We start from the raw sequence: 26,139 nt of genomic DNA, 5'->3' as shown, positions 1-26,139 counted from the left end.
AACCAGGTTGGCCATTTTGCTGTTCAAGAGGACGTGACCCAGGTAAGTTTAACCGGGTTCCCTGACTACCTCTGAGGTAGGTCAGGGACCTAATTGGATTAGAACCACACAAACCAGGTCATTCCCTTTCAAGCTGCCGCATGAGTGGGGCACTAACTGGGCCAACCCCATTTTACAAGGCAGCTTGAAAGGGTCTACTTTAAGTAATATGCTCCCTTGCGCTCTCCCTCAATGTGGACAAGAGTTCAGACCTGTTGCTGGCTGGCACCACATTCGGCAAATGACATCAAGTCAGACCGTCGATTGCAGTTTCTCCTCCGCCACGGCAGGGATGGGTCTGATTAATTTGTTCCCTGCTTTCTTCTCCCTATATAATATACCCCTGCCGGCGCTGCTGTTACTGCCCTTGTGCTGAGCGTGGATTAGCACCCCCTGAGGTTCAACTCGTGACCTTTGAGGCAGTAACTTTGGTCCATTCCTCAGTGAACTTGCCTGTTGAGGTTTCCCAGCAAGAGAAATCACACATTTGAATCTGGTTCCAGCATGTCTTTATTCATGATATGTTACGGTTTCCAAAAGAAAACATCGAGTCTTGACTTCCTCAATTGTATCTGGCAAATGACTTAAAATTATTGCAGTCTTTCAAAAATGTGGGATCGGCTTAGACCTTCAATCGGTCCTCCTCTTACTGAGCAATAAGAAACAAAAGCAAACACAGGGACTGGAGATCTATTGTGTTTTTTTAAAAAAAAGTCAGGATAGATAAGAAACGTGAGAGAGAGAGAGAGAGAGAGTGAGAGAGAGTGAGAGAGAGTGAGAGAGAGTGAGAGAGAGTGAGAGAGAGTGAGAGAGAGTGAGAGAGAGAGTGAGAGAGAGAGAGTGAGTGAGAGTGAGAGAGAGTGAGAGAGAGTGAGTGAGAGTGAGTGAGAGTGAGTGAGAGTGAGTGAGAGTGAGAGAGAGTGAGAGAGAGTGAGAGAGAGTGAGAGAGAGTGAGAGAGAGTGAGAGAGAGTGAGAGAGAGTGAGAGAGAGTGAGAGAGAGTGAGAGAGAGTGAGAGAGAGAGTGAGAGAGAGAGTGAGAGAGAGAGTGAGAGAGAGAGAGTGAGACTGGAGTTTATGCCAGAATTGAACTCATGATTATTCTGCGAAGGGGGAAATATGTACAAGTAATTTGGATGAAGGTTCAATGTTCTGATACTCACGCGCTAGTCCCTAGTTTTGGAAAGGCTCTGTTTACCATGTTTCCATATGAAGTTTACAATGCATCTAAATGACCCAACAAAAATGTCTTCAACTCTGACTAAAGTTATTTTTATGACACAATATAAAAGAACATCTCAGAGAAATCACTGCAGATTATATTCTTCAAATAAACAGGATTTTCATCAATATGTCTCAAAAACCATGTTGCATCAAAAGTGAAAGACAATTATTTCCTTTGTCTGTGGTGCACTGTTAGCCAGAATCAGACACACAAAGATAAAGACTGTACAACAGGCTTTAATCCACAAAGACTTCCACAGAGCCAGGCTGGCTGTGGCTGCAGCAACTTTGAATGAGGCCTTGGGAGGCCGGCGCAGGCTTATATCCTGGACGGTGATTGACACCTGACTGGGTGGGGCTTGATCCATTCAGGCTGACTGATTGACAGCCAGCCAGGTGTTGTCCTGTCTCCTTACACTCCTGCAGGTACAGAGGTTGCCCCCTGCAGTGACCACATTGTCACATTTCAGTGATCTTCTGTAGTTCCTCCCACAAATGTGGCCTGAGCTAAGTTGCAATGTAGTCCGTCAGTAAAGAGACGTGGATATAAGAAAAATACAGGGTTATGGGTGTGAAGGAGAGAAGGATTATTGTGGAGTAGGTTTACATAGATAGGCTGAAGAGCCTGTACTGTGCTTTATTTTTCTCTCTTAAATACATGGAAAGTTTTCAATATGACCTTATCATTTCTCTTGTTATGAATTCTCAAAATAACCCCAACAAAAACCAAAAATAAAGCCACAGATGCTAGAAATCTGAGACAAAAACAGAAAATGTGGAGGAGACTCAGCAGACCAGACAAAAATTTGTGGAAAGAGGAATCATGCTAATATTGCAGGTTGAAGATCCTTCATTAAAACACTAGTTAATATCAAAGAGCATCATTTTAAGGCAGAGAGGGAACCCTTGATTCTGGCTGTTAGGAACAAAAACAAACATTGGTTTGAATTGAGAACAGAGCTGGGGCTCAACTTCAATTTATTATTCATGTACACAATTACTGCTGAATTTTCACTGTAGTTCTTGGTGCTGTACTTTGAGATGTTAAACTACAGTGCTGTCAATTCCTGTGACTTAGGTAAACACTAAAACCTTCACTGTGTTATTTCATCTTATTAAAACACTGTAGCAAACAAAAATTATTCACAACTCAAGGCCTTGAGTGGTGTTCCTCCATTTAGAGACAAGTGGAAGAGTAAAACAGAATTCTAAATAAAAGTTAGCTTTGACCCATTCGATACTCAAGGCAGCTAAGGGCAGCTTTTTTTTCCCCATAACTTTATTTATTCATTCAACAAAGTTATTACATACAATAAGAAAAATACATATTATGAACGACAAAATTGTTCTCTTATATTAAAAAAAAAGAAAAAAGAACCCCCCCCCTCTCAGCCTACTCTTTAGGAGAGCCGAAAAAGAAAACTGAAATATATTTACTAAAATCTAATCAAGGTAAATCTAAATGTAAATATTCTAAATATAAAGACCACTTATTAAAAAAAAGTATCATGTAAAACATGCATAATTTTTCCATTACTAAACAAGTTTTCATCTCATTATGCCATCCATTAATATCAATCATATTAGCACTTTTCCGTGTACTTGCTATACATTTTTTATGCAACAGATAAAGCTAAAAACACAAAAGCAAATTGAAATTTATCCAATCCTAAATCTTTCAAAGGATTCAACTCACCCAACAAAAATATTGTTGGATCCAAAGGTATTTTGATCTTATACAAACATTCCAGAAACAATTGAATTGCTTTCTAAAATGATTGTATACGTACACATAACCAAACAGCATGAAAAAAAGTTCCAACCGAATTACCACACCTAAAACAAGAATCTGATTCACTAAAACCATATTTTAAAAAAGTTTTCAGGTGTTAAATACAATTGATGTAAAAAATTGTAATTAATCATTGCATAACGAACATTTATCAATCTAGTAACACGATCATGACAAATATCTAACCAGTCACCCTCGGAAAAAGTAAGATTAATATCCTTTTCCCATTTCATCTTGGATCTATCCCATCCCTTTTTTTCCCATACTTTCCTGTAATATTTGATACATCAATGAAATATATCCCTTCTTTGGTGCAATCACAAGAAGATTCAAATTTAGTCAATTTAGGTAAAATCATATTTCTACCAAATATTTGTTTTACTAGAGATTGAAGTTGATAATAAACAAAGAATTCTTAATACCAAAATCTTCCCTCATTTGATTAAATTATAAAAATTGACCTTCTTGAAAACAATCCCCCAAGTTTTTTTATACCTTTAGATTTCCAATGTAATAAACATTGATTATACATTGAAAAAGGAATAAGTTGGTTATTATACAAATATTAAATTCAATAATTCACCCTTAGAACCTATCATTCTATTTTCCTCACCCATAATTTTATTAAATGTTTTTGTATAGGCACATTATATTGTTGTAATAAATTTAAATTCCACCAAAACAAAATTTGATGTATTTCAAATTCAGAAATATTTGCCATCTCAATTTTAGACCAACTAGGGGGCTGTTCCAAATCCATTAATAAACTAATAAATTTAAATTGAGCTGTCTCATAATAATTTTGAAAATGTGGTAAGCATAATCCCCCTAATGCATATTTCCAGGTTAACTTATTCAAAGCTACTCTCGGAAATTTACCCTTCCATAAAAATTCCCTAACCATTTTATTTAAATCTCAAAAAAAAATCTTATTAAGTAAACATGAAAAGATTCAAATTTAGTCAATTTAGGTAAAATCATATTTCTACCAAATATTCGTATACAAATATTGTATATGTGGAAAGATATTCATTTTGATTGTATTTATTCTTCCAATTAAATTTATAGGAAGATCCTTCCACTTAATCAAATCAGCTTTGATCTTTTTCATTAATGGTACATAATTTTATTTATATAAAGATTGATAATCAACATCCACATTTATACCCAAATATTTAATTCGATCAGTCCACTTCAAATTAATAATATTCTTATAAACTGAATAATCTCCTTCACCTATTGGTAAATTTTTACTTTTTTCCCCATTAATTTTATATCCAGACAAAGATCCATATTATGTTAAACATTCCTTCGAGTGTAAAAGTGACTGACCTGGGTTTATTAAATACACCAATACATCATCAGCAAATAGATTAATTTTATACTCCTCATCTAAAACTTTCATACCTTGTATTTGTGTATTTTGTCGTATCAACTGTGCTAAAGGTTCAATCACAAACGCAAACAAAGCTGGAGACAAAGGACAACCTTGTCGAGTTGAACGAGTTAATTTAAAAGGTTCCGAGATCTGACCATTTGTCAATACTCTGGCTATTGGTTTATTTTATAAAGCTTTAATCCAACCAATAAAAGAAGGACCAAACTTAAATTTCTCTAAGACTTTAAATAAAAAGTTCCATTCAACTCTGCCAAAAGCCTTTTCTGCATCAAGAGATATCACCATTGGATGGTCAGGGCACTGTTGATGTTTATTAATCAAACTAATCACTCTAAGAATATTGTCTGAAGCATACCTATCCTTTACAAAACCTGTTTGATCAACATGTATCAACTTAGGTAAAAATTTAGCCAATCGATTCGCTAATACTTTAGCTATTATTTTATAGTCTACATTCAACAAAGAAATTGGTCTATATGAAAACACCTTTAATGGATCTCTATCCTTCTTAGGGATTACAGTAATTAAGGCACTAGAGCATGATTCAGGTAAATCATAATGTTCCTTAATCTGTCATAACACATCTCCAAACACTGTAGATAAATCATCATAAAATACCTTATAAAATTCAACCGAAAACCCATCATCACCAGGTGATTTTCCATTCGGCATTTCCAACATAGCCGATTTAATTTCTAAATCAGTAAAAGGATTCTCCAGCTCCAATACATCTTCCTCTCCTAATACTGGTAATTTCAACATCGATAAAAAGGAGTCAATCGAACCCCTCTCCTGTTTTTCCTCAGAAACATACAATTTCTTATAAAATGAGTAAAACTCATCATGAATCTCACGAAGTTTATAAGAAATAGTCAAATTCCGTCTAACTACATTAATAACCCTTGATAACTGTTCTTTCTTTAACTGCCATTCAAGTACCTTGTGCGCTTTCTCACCCCATTCATAATACCATTGTTTAGATCTATTAATCAAACATTCAAATTGATAAGATTGCAATGTATTATATTTCAATTTCAATCTAGACAACTCTATCTTCTGATTTTCTGTTGCATCTCTTTGAAATTCCTTTTCTAATTCATCAATCCGTTTCTCTAATTCAAAATTCTCAGTCAAATAATTATTTTTAACCTTAGAGGTATAACTAATTATTTGACCTCTCAAGTAAGCTTTCATAGCATCCCACAATATAAATTTATTCTGAAAGGAATTATCATTTTCTTCCAGAAAGAGATTAATTTTTAAAAATTCAATAAATTCCACTTTTTTTTTTAAACATCGTATTAAATCAACGAGAAGCTGCACAAACTTTTTCAGAAGTCTCATAAGTAAAATACAACAAAGAATGATCTGAAATTACCCTACTTTTATATCCTGCTTGTAGTATTTTCCCCTCTAAATGTGCCGATACTAAAATAAAAATAAATTTTGGAAAAGAATTCATGTCTAAATGAATAAAAAGAGAAATCCTTCTCTGTTGGGCTAAGACGTCGCCAAATGTCCACTAAATTAAAATCTTTCATCAAAGCTCGAATTTGATTTGCCATTTTAGATTTTTTAAACATTTTTTGGAGATTTATCTAATAAAGGTTCCAAAACATAGTTAAAATCTCCCCCAACCAGAACATTAGCTTGTCCCAGAAGCAGAAATGCATCCGAAATAAATGCTTCATCATCCACATTCGGTGCATAAATGTTAAGTAAAGTCCAAAATTCATTAAAAATCTTACAATTCAACTTAAGAATACATCCTGCATTCATTTCCATTGATATTATAATTCAAAAGATAAATTTTTATGTATAAAAATTGCTACTCCCTTAGCTTTGGAATTAAATGAAGAACAAAAAACATGTCCAACCCAATCCCTCTTCAATTTCATACTTTCTTTTTCATTCAAATGCGTCTCCTGTAAAAAAGCAATATCAATCTTCATCTTTTCAATATTAGCCAAAACTCACTTACGCTTGATCGCATTATTTAATCCCTGAACATTGAAGGTAGCAGATTTCAAATTCGACATATCTAATACAATTGCTAGATACCAAAAATAGTCACAAAATTAATAATAACAAAGAAAAAGAAAAAAAAAATTATATATAAAAATTATATATAGAACCCTCAAATTAAAATATATAGGCCCTCCAAATAAAAATAATATTCATTAATAAGAGAGAATAAAACAACAAAATAAACTACCAAAAGGTAGTAACTCCCTAAAAAAAAACTGGGTGTGGATTACCCACTAGTGACTGATGACTAACAAAGCAATCCGCCCTCCCCAGCCAGCCAGTCAGAAATAAACATTACCAAAAAAAAAAAATCAGCCTTGAGATTCCAGTCCAGATGGTGAACTCATTTGAAGAGTAGGTGAACTCTTTCCATTCCCGTTCTTTCCATTTCTGCCATTTTGTCCATTTCCAAGTCCATCAGATTTTCTTTTAGGAGATGATGGTGGACTCTTTCTTTGTCCTCTGACATCTGGCAACGAATTAGCAAAAACCATTGCCTCATGCTCACTCTCAAAAAATTGAAACTGATAATTTCCATAAAACACTTTCAACACAGCAGGATAACGAAAAGCAAATTTGTAACCTTTACGCCATAAAACTTCTTTAACTGGATTAAATTCACGTCGGCGTTGGATATCTTGACTCAAATCAGGGTAGAAGAAAACTCTACTGTTCTGATTCATCATTGGAGCTGCCTTTGTCTTGCATTTTGAACTGAAAGTCGAAGAATTGTCTCTCTATCCAAACAATTCAAACAACTAACTATCACAGCTCTTGGCGGCTGACCAGATAAAGGTGTTCTTCCTAAAGCTCTATGTGCTCTTTCCAACACCAGTCCATCAGGAAATGACTCTTCCCCCAACATCTGGGGAATCCAATTTTTAAAAAATTTGACAGGACCTTGACCTTCTATACCTTCAGCAAACCCACAATTTTCACATTATTTCTTCTGCTTTGATTTTCCAAATAGTCCATTTTTTTTTAAAATTATCTCTTTTTCCTGGGCCTCTAAATCTTTAACTGAATTTTCCACCTTTACTATTGTTTCTGTATTGGATTGTACCTGCTGTTTACATTCAGAAAGAGAAGCTTCAAAATTTTTGAAGTTTTCCCAGTTTTCTTTAACTTCTGCCTTAACCACATTTAGTCTGAAATTATATCAGTATTCATTTGAACTACCTGGTTCAATTGACGTAATAACATCCAAATAGGAAGCAATACCTTCAAACATCATGTAAACAGGCTGAAGTGCAGTTTGAATTACAGGATCCGGTTCCATAATTTGTAACTCACTTTCTTCCAGCTCTTCTTCCATTTCCTGTACAGCAGTAAGTTTTCTTCTTGTTGCTCCTCAAAAGGTAGCATTCTAGTTGTTTTACTGCGAGTTTGGACACCCAACGACAACCCCCCGACTTCCTCAGGGGGTCGTCACTGCTGTCCCCCCCGCAAACCATTTTTAAATAAAATTACAGAGTTCTCCGTAATTAACAGCGCCACCCAAGTGCATAGTTGCTGCAGACTGCGTGTCTGCCGTCAGAATCATCTTCCTCCGCGCTCCCGTCTTTTCCAACGGGAGAGTTCTTTGTCGCAAGCCTCCAGGCTCGTGCCCGACATCTCGGGAACACGCTCCTTCCTCTGCAGAACGGGTCGAACCAGCGCCATCTTGAGACTGGTGAGTAACTGTTACCTTTGCTTTTAACCCCACCGGCGATCGTTGAAGCTTGGGGATAGATGAAAACGGATCCGAGGCTGTTCCAGGTTGTTTAGGCCCCAATTCTCCTGCACTTCAAAACTGTATTTTCTTTTGTAACTGACTTAGTTTTTTTTTACATTAGTAGCCATAATGGCTCACCAAAATATCAAACTAAAAATTTAAGTTTTAAAATTAAAGGGTTAAAAAACGGGCATTTAAAAGTCTGATCAGAGAGGGCAGGGATTACATGTCTGATCTCTACACCATCTTGCCACACCCCCTCGCTAAGGGCAGCTCTGATGTAAAACAGGAACGTCGGGTGCTGAGGTGCTTCTGGACAAAATCATAACCTGGGATCCTTAAGCGATCTACTCCACTTTACTTCCTTTTATTTCGGAACTATAGGTTTCAGTTCCATACTCTGAATTTTTGCTTTTAACAAATGTGGTTCAATGCCTTTTTTCTCATTATAATTTCTGGTTTAAAAAGAGCAGATATCACAATTTTTAAAAAAAATAAGAGATCAAAGAAACGGGGGACTCGTTAATTATTTCATAAGCTTTAAATGTAGATAGATTTATTTTACTATTTTATGCATGAATGTCAGAATCTATATCATGTATCTATTGAATGTTCTTCATTTATAGCATTTAAAAATAATGCTGACTAATTGTAACCTCAAAATATCCTAAATGTAAGGATATGTTGAGATGTGTGAAGGGGCTTGGGGCTTCACTGAGTTGTCAAATAAAACCAATTCCAGGATAGAATCAGAATTTTTTTGGATCACCACAATTTGGCAGCAGGCTGGCAATTTTCAACCCTATAAGTTTTAACCAACCTGCAGAGAAATTCCATCTACCCACTTTCCAATTTCTCAGCTCCTCAAGGTAATTTCCCACAAGGTCCAGGGACAAATGGATGAATTCTCTATACCACGTCAGTGAATGCAGAACACCAAACCTGAAGACAATCTTCATTCCCCACAGCGGATACACGATTAGTGGATCTCTTCATTTTAAAAGTGTTCAATTGAAATGGTGTCTTTAAAGTTGCAGTCCTGGTTGGTAATCTTCCAGATGAAAAAAATCCCAAGTTCTAAAGAACCTGAGTTACCAGTAATGACTGTTTATTGACAATACACAAGTACAGTGTACAGATGCAGTGAAATTCTTGCTTGCTGCAGCCAAACAGCCACATAAGGCACACCAAATACAATTATATACATCCAATGCCCACAAAATGCCAAAGCAGTAAAATAACATAAATATAAAAGGATAAATAGGTAAATATTCACAGTTGCAGCTAGTGCAAGAAGAAAGGTACACTTCAATAGTGCAAACTGATCTTTTTGGTGGTGCCCGACTGGTTTATGGTTAGGGTTAAGACTGTAGGGGGAAGTTCAATAGCTTGATAGTTGTTGGATAACAATTGTTCTTGAACCTAGAGGTGCTGGATTTAAGGTTTCTGAACCTTCTGTCTGAAGGTCACAATGAGAAGAGGCTGTGACCAGGGTGAAGGGGAGCCTTTATTATATCGGCTGCCTAAACATTACTACTGATTGCATAACCTTTCCCTACTTCCATAACGAGCTATCTGAACTTAAATAGTTCCCATAAGTTTGCGACATGGATGATGAAAAAAGCTTTATCTGGTTATCTGAGGGCCCTGCCACTATAAAAGTGTTCCCCATCTTTTATTTATCCTAGTTTTACAGAATAAACCTTTCCCTATTTTATTTCAACATGAACATTTTACCCGATTAGGCCCAGCTACTGAATGGTTTGAGATCTTAAAAAAACATTTGATGTTAACATTTTAGGTGTGCATCATTGCCTGGACATACAGCAATAGTGGGACGGTTTTTAAAAAAGTAAAAATTTTATCATCCATCGGCAACCATCCTAATCTCATGTGCCCCTATGTGTTTTATTCTACGAGGTTCATAGGCTCCAGATCAATCTGAGATGTTTCTTGCAACGACAATTCTATGAGGTGTTCTGAAGAGGCCGAGCATTCACATCTATATTAGTTCACCACCACCAAAATGTGCGCATTATTCATGACAGCCAGCTCGAGTGGAAATTGTAACTACAAATGCATCGACCTTGCAACATTTTGAAAAACATGCCCTAGTATTTAACTTTGTGGGTATCGAATTTACAGTGGAAAGTTTTTCTTTTTTAAAAAAACCTAAAATCCTCATTTAGATTTCACTCTGATCCTTGATATTACTCTTTTAATCCTCTTCATCCACTCTGATGTTATGCTGGCAGGATTCTAGTTTCTGCTTTTAGGCTCAGCTGATGTCGTTCGTAGGATACGTTGTTGGTTATGGACTGGGGCTCTGGTCAAACTCTTCAAACTACCTCCTAACTGCAAAAGGACAGTTTCCTCAGAGACTGGATGTTCAAATATCCAGTTATGTACAGGCATCGTGAAATTAACCTTCCAGCTCCTGATGGTGAGCAGGATCTGCACTTTCTTTCTGCTTTCGGTCCAGTTCCAAGTGACAGTCCTGTTTGTTTTGGGGTACAAATTTTATTGGCAAGGACAAACCAGGCCAAGGAGGATATTTCATATTAAAAAAGTAAAGAATATACAAGTGGATCTATAGATGACACTTTTCAAGTTCTAATAGTTCCCAATTTCAAAGCATGTCATCTTCACAGAAACTTGCTATTATTATATTATTATGTTTAATAGAAATATTGGTCGATAGGAAGAAGTTTTAAGTAGATCTCTATTCTTTTTTGATAACAGTAATTATTTCCATTGAGAAAGAGTCCGGTAATGTCAGTATTTCTACTGCTCATTCTATTACGTCCATGAATAACATTAACAAATTCATAAATTCTTCGTAAAATTCTATTGGAAATCCATCTTCGCCCGGGGATTTATTAGCTTGAAGAGTTCCTAATGCTTTTGTAATTTCTTCCCTAGTGAAATTTAAATCCTATTCTTGTCTATCATCATTCAGTTTTGGGAGTTTCACATGATCTAGAAATTCCTCTATTACAGTCTTTTCTCCTACCGAGTCAGATTTATATAAAATTTTATAATATTGTTTGAATGTTTCATTTATTTATTTCTGGTTATATGTGACTGTATTGTTTTCTGTCTATATAGCTTTTGTAGCACTTGCTGATTCTGCAGCTTTCAAATTCCATGCCAATATTTTATGTGCCCTTTCTCCTAATTCATAATTTTTTTTGTGTTTATTATGGTCTTTTCTGCTCTGCATGTTTGTAAAGTGCTGTATTGAATTTTCTTATTTTCCATTGTTCTATATTTGTCTTGTTACCCCATTCTTTGATATTCTTTTTCTAATTCTCCCATTTCTTTACTTTGGCATTAAACTCTCGTCTAATTTTTTTTGTGAAAGAAATGATTGATCCTTGTAGACATAACTTTAAAGTATCCTATATATAAAAAAAATCAATCTGTGGTCTTATAAATTGATTAAAATCCTCCCTTTTTAACAACAACATATTCAATCGCCACCTATACATATTTTCTTGTTTTTCTGGTATTTGTATCTTTAAGGATAGTGATGAATAACCTGAGTAGGTTATTCAGTTTTTTCTACTCTATCCTTCAGAGTAGATAATAGAAAAAAAACAAATCTATTCTTGTATGTGAATCATGCATTTTAGAATAAAATGAGTAGTCTCTTCCTGTTGGTTTGGATTGCCTCCATACAACCATCAAATTTAAATCTTTCATAAATGAAAGAGTTAGGTTTGCCACCTTAGCTCTTGTTACTGTTCTTGCTGACTAATCAAATATTTGGTCTAGACAAAAATTAAAGCCCCTCCTATCAGTATATTTTTCCTTACCTCTGCTGTTTTTAAAACATATCCTTCATAAAGGCCTTGTTGTTGTAATTTGGAGCATAAATATTAATCAATGTCCATGATTCTTAATAAATTTTGCCATTTATCATTATATATCTGCTCGTTTGATCTTTTGGAAAATTTCTATGACAATTGGAACATTTTTATTGATTAAAATTGCCACTCCCCCTACTTTTGAATTAAATGATGAAGACCTGTCTCACCGATAATCATTTTAGTTGATCATATTTTACTTTTGTGAGATGTGTTTCTTGGAGAAATACACATTTAAAAAAAGCTGAAAGCTGATGTGTTAAGTACTTTTTTTCCCCTCTTGACCGAACCATTCAAACCATTAACATTAAAACATAAATTTCAATCTCTTATCCATGGCAGTGTTTTGTAAATTCTGTGCAAATAAATAAACCGTTTCATGATCTGTACTCTCTCATTAAAAATTGTGTAATCTCCGGTCTGATGGTGATATAGACAGCAAGTCATGAAAAAAGCCCACTGAAAGCTCCAGGGATGAAGAAGAGGAACCCCACCCTAAAGCACCATCTTTAAAACTAAACTCCCCTATGGATGCCATTACCCCACTTAAGCCAGAATTTGAACCTTGCTGTAACCTTCAACATCTTTGAGCTCTCCAAGAGCCATAGTTAGGATGATACATTGACATTTCTTAATATAATTAAGTCGACCTTCACAAAAAGTAAAACTTTATTAGGTTCGTAAACTATCTTATTTACATTAGTTTTTCCACAGTCAACTTTTCTGGTGTCTGCTTTCTTTTAATCTTCATAATTGTCAAATGAAGTCTTCTTTTATTTTAAAGAATTTTCTATCGACTTCTGATATGTCCACTCTCAAAGTTGCTGGGTACTTCACATACCTGAAGTTCTTTTCATGGTGTTGCCTCTTGACCACATTAAACTCTCTCCTCTTTTGGATTACCCCATTACTGAAATCCTGAAAAAAAACTAATCTCTGCATTGTCCCCCTTTCTTGGAGAGCGGGTATTTCATGAATGTTCAAATGGCACTCTCAAGATTATCTCTGTCTTTGAACGTTAGTAGCCTTACCAGAGCCGATTGAGGGTGGTTTTCACCCATTCTCCTCAGTCCGAGAATTGTGGACTCAATGTGGACTTGAGGAATCCAAGTCTCAAAAAAATTCACAGCATCTCTGCCTTCTGCACCTTCTCTCAGACTGACTGTTTCTCCGGCTGAGGTTTTCCATCTCATCAATTTTAGCTAAAATAACTTGCTTGTCTATTGCTCATTGTTCGGCTTGTATCTTCAGGTCTTCAACCTGTATATCATCTTTACTGAGGTCTCTCTCAGCACCATCCATTCTTTCAGACAGATCATTTATTGCTTCCACCATATCTTTCACTGGAGGGGTGAGGTCTTTCACTGCTTTTTCTACACCCATGAAATGTTATCCCAGCCCTTCAAATTCTTGAAAAAGTGTTTCCATCTCTTGCATTTGTAGAGAAGTAGAGGCAGCAACCCTCCCACCCCCCACTGCTGTCTGTTGAGGTAGCCGGTGAAGCCAGAGCTTCTTCTGTCATTGGTCTTGGATTTTTTGCATGCGATTTTCCAGTCATCTTTGACACTTTATTCAAATGTTGTATACACATTTTTTTTTCAAGCAAAAATTTTTTAACAGAAAACACTTTTTGATCATTTTTTTGGTCATAAAGCAGTAACAAAAGTACTTACCTTTGGTTTCTATTGAGACGATAGTTTATACTTCTTTATATGTTCAGGAACTATTGAAGTATTCTTAATATTTCCAAATACTGTTACAGTGTTAACATATACATGCCATTCCAAGAATTGTACGACATCCACAAAAGTGGCGTACCTTCCGGAAAGCATCTCAAGCTCTGCAACCTTGGTTCTCCATAATTCCCTCATCTTATAAAGTAATTTATTGACCATAATTGACAAATTAGCAAGCAAATTCATCTCTTGCAAATATACACTACTTCCCATTGCATTACAACAACCTCTCAGAAAGAGTGTGAATGCTTGTTAAGCCTTTGCATCCTCTGATTTTATTACTGGCCAAGAATCTTGTCTATGTGGACTTTGCAATTTTATGCTCATTGCCATAATGATGAGACAATAAATCTTTTGCCCTTTTAAAACCTTGGTCTGGATTCATATATTGGCAAATTTTGACTAACTCCTTCACCTGTCCTCCAGGTAATACAGACAATCTTTTGCATTTTCAGTATTACTTTCAATGTGATATTTAAAGGATTTCAGGAATGTAAGATATTGCAATGGATCTTCATTAAAAACTGGAATTTCCTTCTTAGGTCAACCACATGAACATTGTTGCTGCGCGAATAGAGGAGAAATTTCATTTTGTTTTACTATGACTGATGATATATTGTCTTGTCCACCATGGCTTGTGACTGGTTGTCTTGTGGTGAATGGAGCAAATGGATCTTGAACTGGTGCCATAGGTGTAGGGTCTTGAGTTGTAACTGATGGCATTAATGGGGATCCTTGGTATGAAAGTGACTTTTGGTCACTTTGATTTCCATTGGTGGAGATCCTTGACTTGTCACTGGTTCTTCAGCCACACAAAGAAACATCAATTGATCAACTCACATGGTTGGACCTTTTTGAAACGCTATTCTTTTGGAAAATTCATAAATTATGTGCTCAGAAAAGAATGAATGTTGCTAGCCCTTTCCACAGAGTTAGTCATTGACATTCAAGCACTAGCAGCGCCACCCATGGTTCCTTGCTCGAGCATACAATGCTTGCGGCTGCAGTACCCATTGATAAACTAGAATGTTAGGTGATATTACTTTGGGTATTTCACTTTGAGTGATAGATTTTGTAGAAGTCTGAGATAATGCTTTTACATTGGCCATATTCATAGCATTTTGTTCCTTTGGATCTAGTTTTTTTTTTTTCTTTTTTCTCTTCTATAATCTTTTTTGTTCTTATTGCTGAATCATTTCAGTTTCTTTATCTTCTAGAGCACGTCTTTTCTCCAACCACTCACATTGTGTCTCAATAGCAGCCAAATCTGCTTGTGTCTTATCATGCATAGCTGATATGCTTGAAGCCCATGAAGCTGTACTTGCTCTAGATGCCTTTGAAGATCTTCCTACACTCATAACCTTGTAAATACTATCATCAGGATTCACATCTGAACTTTCAGATACCACTGATTGAATCTCTATCTTCAGCATTTCACTCGGTACAGCACCAGTGGAGCTTTGCAATGTACATTCATCTGTTTCTCACCTTTAAACCAGCTAATGAGGTCTGTCGTGCCTTACCGGAGTCTTCTTCTTGATTGGTAGTTGAAGCCGCTTCTTCATTGGTGGCTGGCTCCAATCTCTTGCCAATCGTTGTCAGACTGCTATGCTGGCTCAACTCACAACCAAACAGCTCTTTGAGAGGAGCAGTTTGCTCGAGGTCTTTAGCCCGACAAGACTTCTTCTCCAGCTTGGATTCTTCACACTGCAGCCTGTCTTCTCCTGGCTTAACCTGGGAACTGAAAATATCTTGCTTGGTCCCTTCAAGAGGATTTCTCGGACTGGCTTGTCTTGAATCTGTGGCATTTCACAAACACTTTATCTGTGGTTGTTTAATCACAAATTCTGAGCTTCCTGCCAATTCTGCTAACCAGACCTCTATATTATCTCTCAAGGTTGCAGGTGTCTTCAATCTGACATCTCTGGCACAATAAGCAAACTGATATGTTCTAATAGAGGCTTCTTGAATCTTCTCACAGACAACTATACTTCTTGAAAGCTGAAATTCTTAACAAATGGAGTTCTTTGAGATAGATTTCACAATCATGACTTTTCTTTAAATAAGAATACAGATGACACTTTCCGAATTTTAATATTTCCCAATTTCAAAACATCTTCACAGAAACGTAAGCGACAATATTCCAAATGACTATCTTATTAATCCGATAGATCAAATTGCACCATTGCAGCCGTAAGGAGCTTTAATTCATTGATAAAATAAGAGATTTGAAACATTCAATAAAACATTGAGGTTTTCATACTGACGAGTAAACAAAGCATACTGTGTAATGATAATAATATTCCACTTTGAAACAGATACAATTAAGATGAAATCAAAATGAATTAAGAGAGATTGAAAGTATCTCCAGCTCACTCCATCTGTCCAGATTCTGGAGGATGAGAAACAAACTCCCCTTCCGCTCTGACATTGCAACATCTGACATCAAAGTAACTATTGCAACATAACAAGCAAACATTCCTTGAAGGGATAGTCACAAAGTTAACCCAAAGAAATACCTTGACGTGGATGGACAACAAATGATGATCAGAGCCCGAGCGTGAAACAGGAGGGACTAACAACTCGGCAACTTGACTCATTACCAGGGCCCGCTTTTCACGTGCTCCCATTTCCACGAGCTCGTTTCGGAGATTGACGGAGAAGTTGGTTCTTTGGATCCATGCAGATATTGAAAACATTTTAATTGTTGCAGAGAGCGAGCCCGCTAATTGAAAACGTGCTGCACTTTGAAGGAACAGTCCGGATTCATACAGGCTATTTGCAGAGTTTGAGCCATCCGAGATTATGTCGAATCGTCAAAAGCTGTTTCAATTCTAAGTGCAATAAAAGTTGCTCCCCCGACCCGTGAGTGGAGTTGTTCCGGCAACTGGGTGAATCAGTCACAGGTTTGCAATTGACTATTTAAATCAAGCCAAGCCGGAGCCCACCTTTGCCTAAGACGATGGCGACCTTAGGTGAAGATGTGTTTGATTATGTTTACACGCCATATAACCCCTACCCTTCCCAATATTTGAGTAACCGACCGAAGGGCTGGAGACAGAGATATTATTATGGGGATCCTACTGAATATTTTGAAAACTATCAGCGAGCGCAACTCAAAGCCATATTATCTCAGGTGAACCCCAACCTAACGCCGAGAATGAGAAAGGCCAACACTAAAGACGTTGGAGTGCAGGTCAACCCCAAGATCGACGCGGCCGTGCAATGTTCGTTGGGCCCGCGGACCCTGCTCAGGACGAGTGTCCGAGGCCGAGGAAACGCGTGCAAGCGGCCGGCTTCGCGAAACCAGCCGCAGGGGAGCGCAGCGAGTATGCCCAGGGCCGTTCGGTTCCGCAGAACCACGGCCATCTATTCGCCCATCGTGTCGCCCAACCTCGGCTCGTTCATCTGGAAACGTGACCCGGACACTGGGAACTCCGAGCTCCAGGAATCACAAGAGCCCCCAGCTCCGGGGGGAGGAAAGGAGGAATCGGAAGGGCGGGAACTGGGGCCGGCGCGGGGCCCCGAGACGCCCGGCGTCCCAGATGGGAGCGGCAGCGAGGAGCCCGAGCAGAGCGGGAAGGAGGAGGCGGAGGTGGTGCTCGCCAGCAGAGAGAAAAAGCTCCGATTTCAGGTGAGCAAGGTGGGGGTGGGTGGGGGTTTAATCCACCCTTCTGCTAAAGTCACGTCCCGTTTCTTGGGCCAGGTCGGGAATTGGCTCGAAGGCTCAGAGTGTGTTTCAAAAGTGAGAGAGAGTCCTGGATGTTGCCCGTAGAGTTTATAACGGGACCCTTATCGTGAGGACGCAAGCGGGACCACGAGGAAAGGTCCACAAAACCCCACCGAGGGGGTTTATTTGATGGCGAATTGCACATGATTTACAATTTAAAAAAAGCCCGGTGGATCCGGGATCGGTTCGGATCCGGGATCGGTTCGGATCCGGGATCGGTTCGGATCCGGGATCGGTTCGGATCCGGGATCGGTTCGGATCCGGGATCGGTTCGGATCCGGGATCGGTTCGGATCCGGGATCGGTTCGGATCCGGGATCGGTTCGGATCCGGGATCGGTTCGGATCCGGGATCGGTTCGGATCCGGGATCGGTTCGGATCCGGGATCGGTTCGGATCCGGGATCGGTTCGGATCCGGGATCGGTTCGGATCCGGGATCGGTTCGGATCCGGGATCGGTTCGGATCCGGGATCGGTTCGGATCCGGGATCGGTTCGGATCCGGGATCGGTTCGGATCCGGGATCGGTTCGGATCCGGGATCGGTTCGGATCCGGGATCGGTTCGGATCCGGGATCGGTTCGGATCCGGGATCGGTTCGGATCCGGGATCGGTTCGGATCCGGGATCGGTTCGGATCCGGGATCGGTTCGGATCCGGGATCGGTTCGGATCCGGGATCGGTTCGGATCCGGGATCGGTTCGGATCCGGGATCGGTTCGGATCCGGGATCGGTTCGGATCCGGGATCGGTTCGGATCCGGGATCGGTTCGGATCCGGGATCGGTTCGGATCCGGGATCGGTTCGGATCCGGGATCGGTTCGGATCCGGGATCGGTTCGGATCCGGGATCGGTTCGGATCCGGGATCGGTTCGGATCCGGGATCGGTTCGGATCCGGGATCGGTTCGGATCCGGGATCGGTTCGGATCCGGGATCGGTTCGGATCCGGGATCGGTTCGGATCCGGGATCGGTTCGGATCCGGGATCGGTTCGGATCCGGGATCGGTTCGGATCCGGGATCGGTTCGGATCCGGGATCGGTTCGGATCCGGGATCGGTTCGGATCCGGGATCGGTTCGGATCCGGGATCGGTTCGGATCCGGGATCGGTTCGGATCCGGGATCGGTTCGGATCCGGGATCGGTTCGGATCCGGGATCGGTTCGGATCCGGGATCGGTTCGGATCCGGGATCGGTTCGGATCCGGGATCGGTTCGGATCCGGGATCGGTTCGGATCCGGGATCGGTTCGGATCCGGGATCGGTTCGGATCCGGGATCGGTTCGGATCTTCCACTTGGTGGGCGGGTATGAGTTTCTTTTCGTACTCTGGAGGGTCTCTCCAATCCGAGACTCTCCGTGTCTGGCCGCTGGGTATCACCTGAGGGGTTATTTGATCTCTCTCTCTCTCTCTCTCGCTTCAGTTCCTGGAGCAGAAGTACGGCTACTTTCACTGCAAGGACTGCGACGCTCGCTGGGAGAGTGCCTATGTCTGGTGTGTGCAAAGCACGAACAAGGCAAGTTTCAAGCGAGCGCCTTTTGAGTCTGGAACCGTCCCACGTTTCCGGATTTCTCTCTCACACCCTCTCCCTCCCCGCCCACAGGTCTACTTCAAGCAGTTCTGCAGAAGCTGCGAAAAAGCGTACAACCCTTACCGTGTCGAGGACATCGCCTGTCAAGTAAGTAGCGCCGGCATCGCCCGGCCTCGGTTCACCCAGCCACTTGCAGTGAGACCTGTTTTTTTTTCCTGTCCATCAGACCTGCAGGCAGACAAGATGCACCTGTCCCGTCAAAAGGCGCCACCTTGACCCAAAGAAGCCACATCGTCAGGATCTGTGTGGCAGGTGCAAGGGCAAACGCCTCTCGTGTGACATCACTTTCAGCTTCAAATATATAATTTGATTTCCAGTGGGTTAATTTCCTGTTGGGACTCCAGTTGATAGAAATGCAGATGTTCCATGGTGTCAGATAGAAATCCCTTAGTTTAAAAATAAGGGAAATAAAGTCTGTAAAAAGCACGTTTCCTCTTCTTCCTAAAGTCGGACATGACCTTTGAGCACTTGATCTCTACTAATTCTCAAAGCTTTGGGCCATATTGTGGTTTCCATTACTGATTTGGTGTTTGAAACTCTCTCCTAATTTGCCTGTTGGCACAACAAGTATTGAGGGTCACCTACTGTCAAAACCTAGAGGCCATGTTCATGAAAAGCAATTTTTGTGAGGGCATCTATGGAGCCAAATCCAATCACCGGCATTCAACTCTTGACAAGTCCAACGTGTTGCACTGGGCTAAAGTCAACCAGGGTAAGATTGGCATGGTGAATGGTTGGGCCCTAGAGAGTGCTAGAATAGCTGCAGGCAGACCAGGTGAAGGCAGGACCTTAATGGAAGGGATGTAGATTCACCAGGATGGTGCTGGGAATGAGGGGACTTTAATTCTCAGGAGAGATTAGATGGACTGAGTCTTTATTCCCTCGAGTGAATTGAGATTGAGGGGCTGATCTTGATTTTGTAAAAATAATTTGGGTCATGAATAAAGTTAATGCTCAGTTTATTTCTCAGATGATTCTCGAGTGTAAAGGCATAGGCTTCACTATGCTATCCAGTCTTTGTAACACAAAAAAAATAACTCACGCAGACACTGAGAATATACAAACTTTTACAGATGGTGTTGGATTAGAATACAGGTTGCTGTGCGGCAGTAGTGTCCTAACCCTACCATCCAAAGATACTGAGATTTAAGGGGGAGGGGTAAATATTCAACTGAGGATGGTCTGAATTTGGAATGAGCTGCCGGAGGGAGCTATAGAAATGGGGACAATTTGAACAAATTTGTGTATAGGAAGGACTTGGGATCTGTCCCAAATGCAGGCAAGTGGAACTAGTCCAGAATACCAACTTGGGTGGCATGGATAGTTGGACTGAAGGGACTGTTCTGTGCTCCAACTTGTTCTCATCAAACCTCATTTGCCTAACCTTTTCATACTTGATTACCAAACACCACCCTTTGTGACAGTGATCTGTTCTTTCTCCAACAATGCCCGTTACATTTAACTAGTGCAGATACAATCAATGATTCTCAACCTTTTTATTTCCATTCACATACCACTTTAAGTAATCCCTATGCCAAAGGTGCTCTGTGATTAGTAAGGAATTGCTTAAGGTGGTATGTGGATGGAAAGAAAGTTTGAAAACCACTGTTTTAATTGTGCAGTTTCATAACTCCAAAGGACCCATGGGGAGTGGAGATGCAGTGCTCCTGCAGGGTCCAGCTGCCCAGTTGACGGCTATTGGCTCCACACGGGCTTTGAATCACCTGTTGAGAGAGCTGATGGTGCTTTTTATAAATCCTGTGACCATGGTCCGGGGAAGTAGAGGACTGGAGCAAGGCACCAGAGGTCAGGAAGATCATCCCATCTGAGAAGAAGCAAAGGAGATGACCCTCAGGACTGTGCCCACAGCAGTGGACCAGTAAAGGGAGGGGGAGAGGGGGGGTGGTCCCTGCAGCAGAGGGACCAGTGCATGTGGCAGGCTGCTGGCATCTCGAAGCAAAGAAACCACAGAAGCTGTGGGCTACTGGAGACTGCCTTGAACTGGCTGAAGGGGAAACTAGGATGTGAGCAGGGGCTGAGGGTGCCGGATCGTGTTGGAGGTTCAGATCTGGAGCTCTGGTTGCCAATGGTTTGGACTGGACTCTGTGGCTGCAGAGGTGCAGTGACTCTGGGGGGACTCTTTAGCTTCTATCTAAGTAAGATTGTGGGAGGTGCTTAGGCAATTGCTACTAGTGGTGGATCTGTCTGCCTTGCAGTGGGCAAAATGAAATTTCATGTGATAAGACACTTGTTATGATAAATTGAATTTAGCTCCTACTGGTTTGATTTATCTTTCTATTGGGTGGGCCTGCGATGCATTTTGTGAACCCGTTTTCTCTCTTGCTGCTCTTGTTAACCACTCTTAATGAGTTAATCCCTCTGCAGTCCTGGCCCCCAGACTATCAGGTATCTGATTTGTCCCTTGCCATCATCTGTAACTTAATTCTAGCTTGACTTCTCTCTGCAATTCTAATAAACTTCTAATAAAAATAAATGTTAACTGTTTTTAAATCTATAAATGCTGTCTGATCTGAGTGTTTATAGTATTGACTATTTGGTGATGACCTTGTGTTTCTCATTTAAATTTAAGTAAAATATTATTTATAAATTTTGAATCCATTACTGAATCAAACCAAGAGCACTATTGAATCTGACAGTTTTTTCATTGGGTGTAAATGGTAACAGCTTATGTAAGGAGTATAGTAGGAGCAATGGCTGAATCTGGCTTTGGTATACAGGAGTTTTGAATGAAACAAACTTGTTTCAAATGTTTTATTGACAGTGAAATTGAGCTCATGGTATTAAGATAACCAACATTATAAATGAATCCCACCAGGATTGCATTTGATTGGCACTTCTAAATTGTCTAATTATGGTGTCTCACCATAACTTGTGCCAGATTGAATAAGTTTTACTAAACTGAAAATGCTACTATTGTTAACTTTTTGGAACTGGTTCTAAAGTCAGACCATGCATAATTTTTCTCCGGATACTGATTGTCCTGACACTTTCTGGCATTTTGCTTTGGATTTCCACTTTATTTCCCCTCTGACTACTGAAGCATAGAATTACAAGGTGCAAAAATATTTTTGAGATGATTGCTTTTGAAGATGGAGTAACTCTTCAACTGTTGAACAAACTAAGTGGGTCAAGTAGCATTGATGGATGCCAGGTTTGTTTTGGGTTCTAGCATATGTACTGTAACATCTGCTGTTGCTTTCTCCAGTATCAATCTTGCAACTAGCTTACTTTTGCCAATATCCTTTATTTCATGAAGATCCTGCTCTATTACCATATGGTTGTATGACCGACAATCAAAATTGCAATTGGGCATGAACCACTTTCTGCCCATGAAGGAACAACGGCTGAAAGTAGTTGAAGCCCTTAACAACACTTCTATGCTGGTTGTTCAATTTGGTATTTTGAGGGAAGGAAGAAAGGAAGGAGGTTTTTATTCATGAATAGTGAATTCTGCAAAGTTCCCCCAATTATAAATAACAATCTTAAATTTAACCAGCCTGGAAGTCAAATTTACTCTTAAAAATGCATGTTGCCATACCCAGTTTAATTTGAGCTATAGTTTTGAGTTGGGATTTCGATTCTTGAATGGAAACAATCAAATTCCAGACAAAACCTCCTTGGTTCTTGTATGAACAGAAGTAGACAGCTACATTTCTGCTTTGATTTAGTTGTATGGTGTGACATAACAGACAAGTATCTCAAAGATGAGGCAAGTTAATATCCAATGGGAGGGTGGGGGGAAAATTCTTTCGTTATCTGCTTGCATCCTTGTTTGTCCCTGGAGTACATTTCAGTGGCGTAAGCATAATATGCTGTTAAGAGAATCCAATAAAATTATTCAGATGATTAGTTCTTGTTCAAACATTCTACCATTAAGGGCAGCTGTAAAATTAGCTCAAGCAGGACAATTCATTGTGCTAACGAATGTATTAAAAATGCTTTATGAAATTTAAAATGGACAAACTACTTTCCCATTAAATATTTAGCCAGTACCAAACTGCCAAGAAAATAATTTATCATTGTTGAAGAATGATTACAGTGATTTGTTAATTTGCTATGACTGGTTACAGAGCCTTAAATGATCTTAACTACTGTTTGCAGTCTGATAGCATGCACAGTGCCTTTAACTCTTACAATTCATAACAAGTATGCCTGGTCTACAGTTCTCTCAGAAGGCAAAAAGCTAAAATTGACAGTACATTCTATGCTCCATGATATGGAGCCCAATAAAAATCACAGTGGATAGGATAGATGCATATAATAAGCAGGGTCATTCCCAGCAAACAGAGGCAGTACATTGTTGATGGGTGAATTTACATTCAATTTCTTTCCCCACAGAAAGCCACTGCTGTGAACAATCTCACTTATTTCAAAAGCTGGAAAGGTTCAGCATTTGTCCTTGAGTATTACTAACATTGTGTCCTCAGTCTTTGTCTTTCCCAATAATGCAGGAAAGGATGGTCCCGAAGTTCAAAATCCACGGGAGATGAATGAGTAGACAGAATATCATTTGCTCTCTGGTTTATCTAAATTCAGACTGGAGAGGCAGCAGATAAAGACTCATTACCAGTACTTAAGTATTTTGTTTTGCTTAGTTTTATACACCTATTCTCAACAGTGTAATGCACATATATACAAGGAAATTTTTTTTACACTATACAAGTCTAAAATATTTACAGAGTAGAATAACTTAGGCAGGTTGTCCTAATGGAAACAGCTAGGATGCAGCACTTCTGTTTCCACTTGGTTAAGTCTCTACAGGTGCATTTTTGGTTATACTTGTAACATAACCTCTGAGCAGAGAACATCTAATGTCCACTGAACAGTGAACCAAGTAACAGATGCAGTATTAGCTTTACATTGCTGAGTAAAACTCAGCTTGGTATCCCAACTTTCTAAAAGATTTTCTACAACATACCATGGATCACATTAACTCTAATACAAAATAAATTTCTTTAAAAATGTTTTCAGACATGCTCTGAGCTATTAACACTTGATACTAAAGCCTGCAGTCAATGTCAGATCAAGTTGAACTCTTGCATACAATCCTTTACCACAAGGAAAGTGGCATGACGACGTCTGTCCATTAAGGAAGGGTTTAACCGGTTTTTATCCAGACACTGAAAACTGATGTGCTGCTTTGAAGCCTTGCAGGTTATTCAGCCTAAAGCCATTTCCTAGATTTTTAGCATCATTCCACCTGCTGCAGAGCCTGAATCTCACTATTATACTTCTATGGGACCTGGCTCGTCTTCAAAAAAGAAGAATATGTGAGCCTTCTGTACAAGTGCAATAGAACATGACTTAATGGTTATGCAGTCAAAACCCTATTTTGTGCACCTGGAGTGACTTGCCCCCTTCTACTGTAAATTGTATGCAGGTATCTGCCACTTCTTATCCCCTGTTTTCTCTGACTGACTAAATTGATGCAACCTGGTGAGCATTCACAATAAATTGAAGCTGATATGAGGGGATATGGTTAATATATCTTAATACAATGTATAAATGTCAAGTTACTGTTGTAGATTAAAATCCAGTACTCTGAATGGCAGCTGTTAGCTTTGCTACAAGTTGGTATGACTGCACTGTTCGAAGAGACTCACGAATTTGTAGGTTCAGCTCCATCAACTTGGAGCATACTTTGGATAAATCCTGGTTAGACCCCACTACAGCAAAGCTGCCAGTTTGACCCAAAGTCTGATGGCGAAAATAAATGTGTAGGAGGGTTTGAACTGGATCATCTTCACCATTTCCAAAGATGTCATTGGGCCACACAGATCTGATGGATAAAGATGTAAAAGTTAAATTACACAGAGCTCTTGCATTAACATTAATGCACCTAAATTTCCATTATAATTTTATACACACAAATCGAATTTAAATGGATTTTATCAAAATAAGAAAATGCTATAACACTGAGCAGGTCAGACCATGTCTGTTCCTATAGATACTTTTTGACTTTCAGATTTCCAGGTTCTTTGATTATTTTTATTTTCTTAAGAGTTGTAAAATCAGAATCCTGCAATAAATTGTTACTGTGTTGGTTTAACATTAAGGAAAACTTTCAGTCTAGAAAATATACATAATTTGACATCAATTTTATTTGTATTACACTCTAGAATTAAGAGGCCCTCTGAAACTAATTCTTGTAGCAGGCCATCTACTCCAGCTGATTCAAGATGTCCTGCTCTCGCAAATTCCTGGGCAAAGATCCTCCTGATGATGGCAATGAACAACTCACCATTGAAAGAAGACAGAAGCTTCATGAAGCTTGAATATCTTTAATACTTGGGGTGGGATGAAATAACTTTGATAGGCTGACAGAATCAAAGACTTTTCTGTCTTTGTTTCACAATGTATTTTCCCCTACAATGTTGAGTTCCTTGATAGTGAAGATTGCTCGTGTGATAGAAATTCATTATGAAGTAAAAAGTTTTTGGTCTAATGAATGTTGGAGATAATGTCAATGTTTCAGATTTGTAAGTTGCAAGCATAAGATTAATCTTAAAAAAAATGTAGCAAGCTGAGTTGAACAAGAAAATCTGCAGATGCAACTTAAGATGGTTTTGTGTACTACACTCCTGAGTTTCTCCAACACTTGATTACTGATGTAGCAAGCTTGTATTTTGTTCTGCAGAAACCAACTGCACTTTAGAATTCCTAAATGTAATAAAGAAAATCTTTAATTTGACAAATATTGCTCATAATACAATCTTGGAATTCATCTATCTGCCTTCTAACCTTTAGAAACAAGTTGACTCCATAACAAAGCTGTGATCTGGATTTCTGCTAATATTGTACGATTTAAAATAAATGTGTTACCTGAATGCCTTGACCTGAGCAAGTGCAGAAGGAAACTCCTTTTTTCTCAAAGATTCTATGAGAGATTGAATAGCAGCCTCTGTGCAGGCTTGCAGGGTTTCGGGGACTTCAACTTCATCACTGAAGCCCTCTGCCTCTTTTAGACTGGCTTCCAATAATGCTAGTTCTTCAGACATATTTATAAC

General features: G+C 39.2%; 2 protein-coding genes across 3 annotated transcripts in view; one reads left to right on the top strand and one right to left on the bottom strand.

The window, feature by feature from the left end:
- Positions 1 to 26,005, top strand: zar1 (zygote arrest 1). 2 transcript variants are annotated; one of them, XM_069924690.1, is made up of 5 exons: positions 1 to 42; positions 16,118 to 17,433; positions 18,944 to 19,036; positions 19,124 to 19,198; positions 19,278 to 25,211. In XM_069924690.1, exons 2-5 carry the CDS (start codon positions 16,762 to 16,764, stop codon positions 19,419 to 19,421), a joined length of 984 nt encoding a protein of 327 aa, XP_069780791.1. In that variant the 5' UTR covers positions 1 to 42; positions 16,118 to 16,761; the 3' UTR covers positions 19,422 to 25,211. The 2 variants fall into 2 exon arrangements, with proteins under 2 accessions (XP_069780791.1, XP_069780793.1); XM_069924692.1 differs by lacking the exons at positions 1 to 42; positions 19,278 to 25,211 and adding an exon at positions 25,252 to 26,005 and having other exon boundaries at positions 16,116 to 17,433.
- fryl (furry homolog, like) overlaps positions 21,870 to 26,139 on the bottom strand; it is a 345,361-nt gene continuing 341,091 nt past the window's right edge. The window contains exons 60-61 of the mRNA XM_069924697.1: positions 25,955 to 26,139; positions 21,870 to 24,911 (exon numbers count right to left, since the gene is read on the bottom strand). Coding sequence (XP_069780798.1) covers positions 24,659 to 24,911; positions 25,955 to 26,139 — 438 coding nt within the window. The 3' untranslated portion in view covers positions 21,870 to 24,658. The remainder of the gene's footprint in view (positions 24,912 to 25,954) is intronic.

Source organism: Narcine bancroftii, chromosome 3 (genome assembly GCF_036971445.1).
Source record: "Narcine bancroftii isolate sNarBan1 chromosome 3, sNarBan1.hap1, whole genome shotgun sequence".
Classification (NCBI taxonomy): Eukaryota; Metazoa; Chordata; class Chondrichthyes; order Torpediniformes; family Narcinidae; genus Narcine; species Narcine bancroftii.
Note: the sequence above shows the minus strand (reverse complement) of the source record. Positions and strands in the feature narration are given on the sequence as shown.

Bases quoted from the DNA above. Each gene is read 5' to 3' on its own strand.
- zar1 (XM_069924690.1), top strand. From the start codon at position 16,762: ATGGCGACCTTAGGTGAAGATGTGTTTGATTATGTTTACACGCCATAT. The intron at 17,434-18,943 runs GTGAGCAAGGTG...CTCTCGCTTCAG, and splicing joins AGAAAAAGCTCCGATTTCAG to TTCCTGGAGCAGAAGTACGG. The intron at 19,199-19,277 runs GTAAGTAGCGCC...CCTGTCCATCAG, and splicing joins TCGAGGACATCGCCTGTCAA to ACCTGCAGGCAGACAAGATG.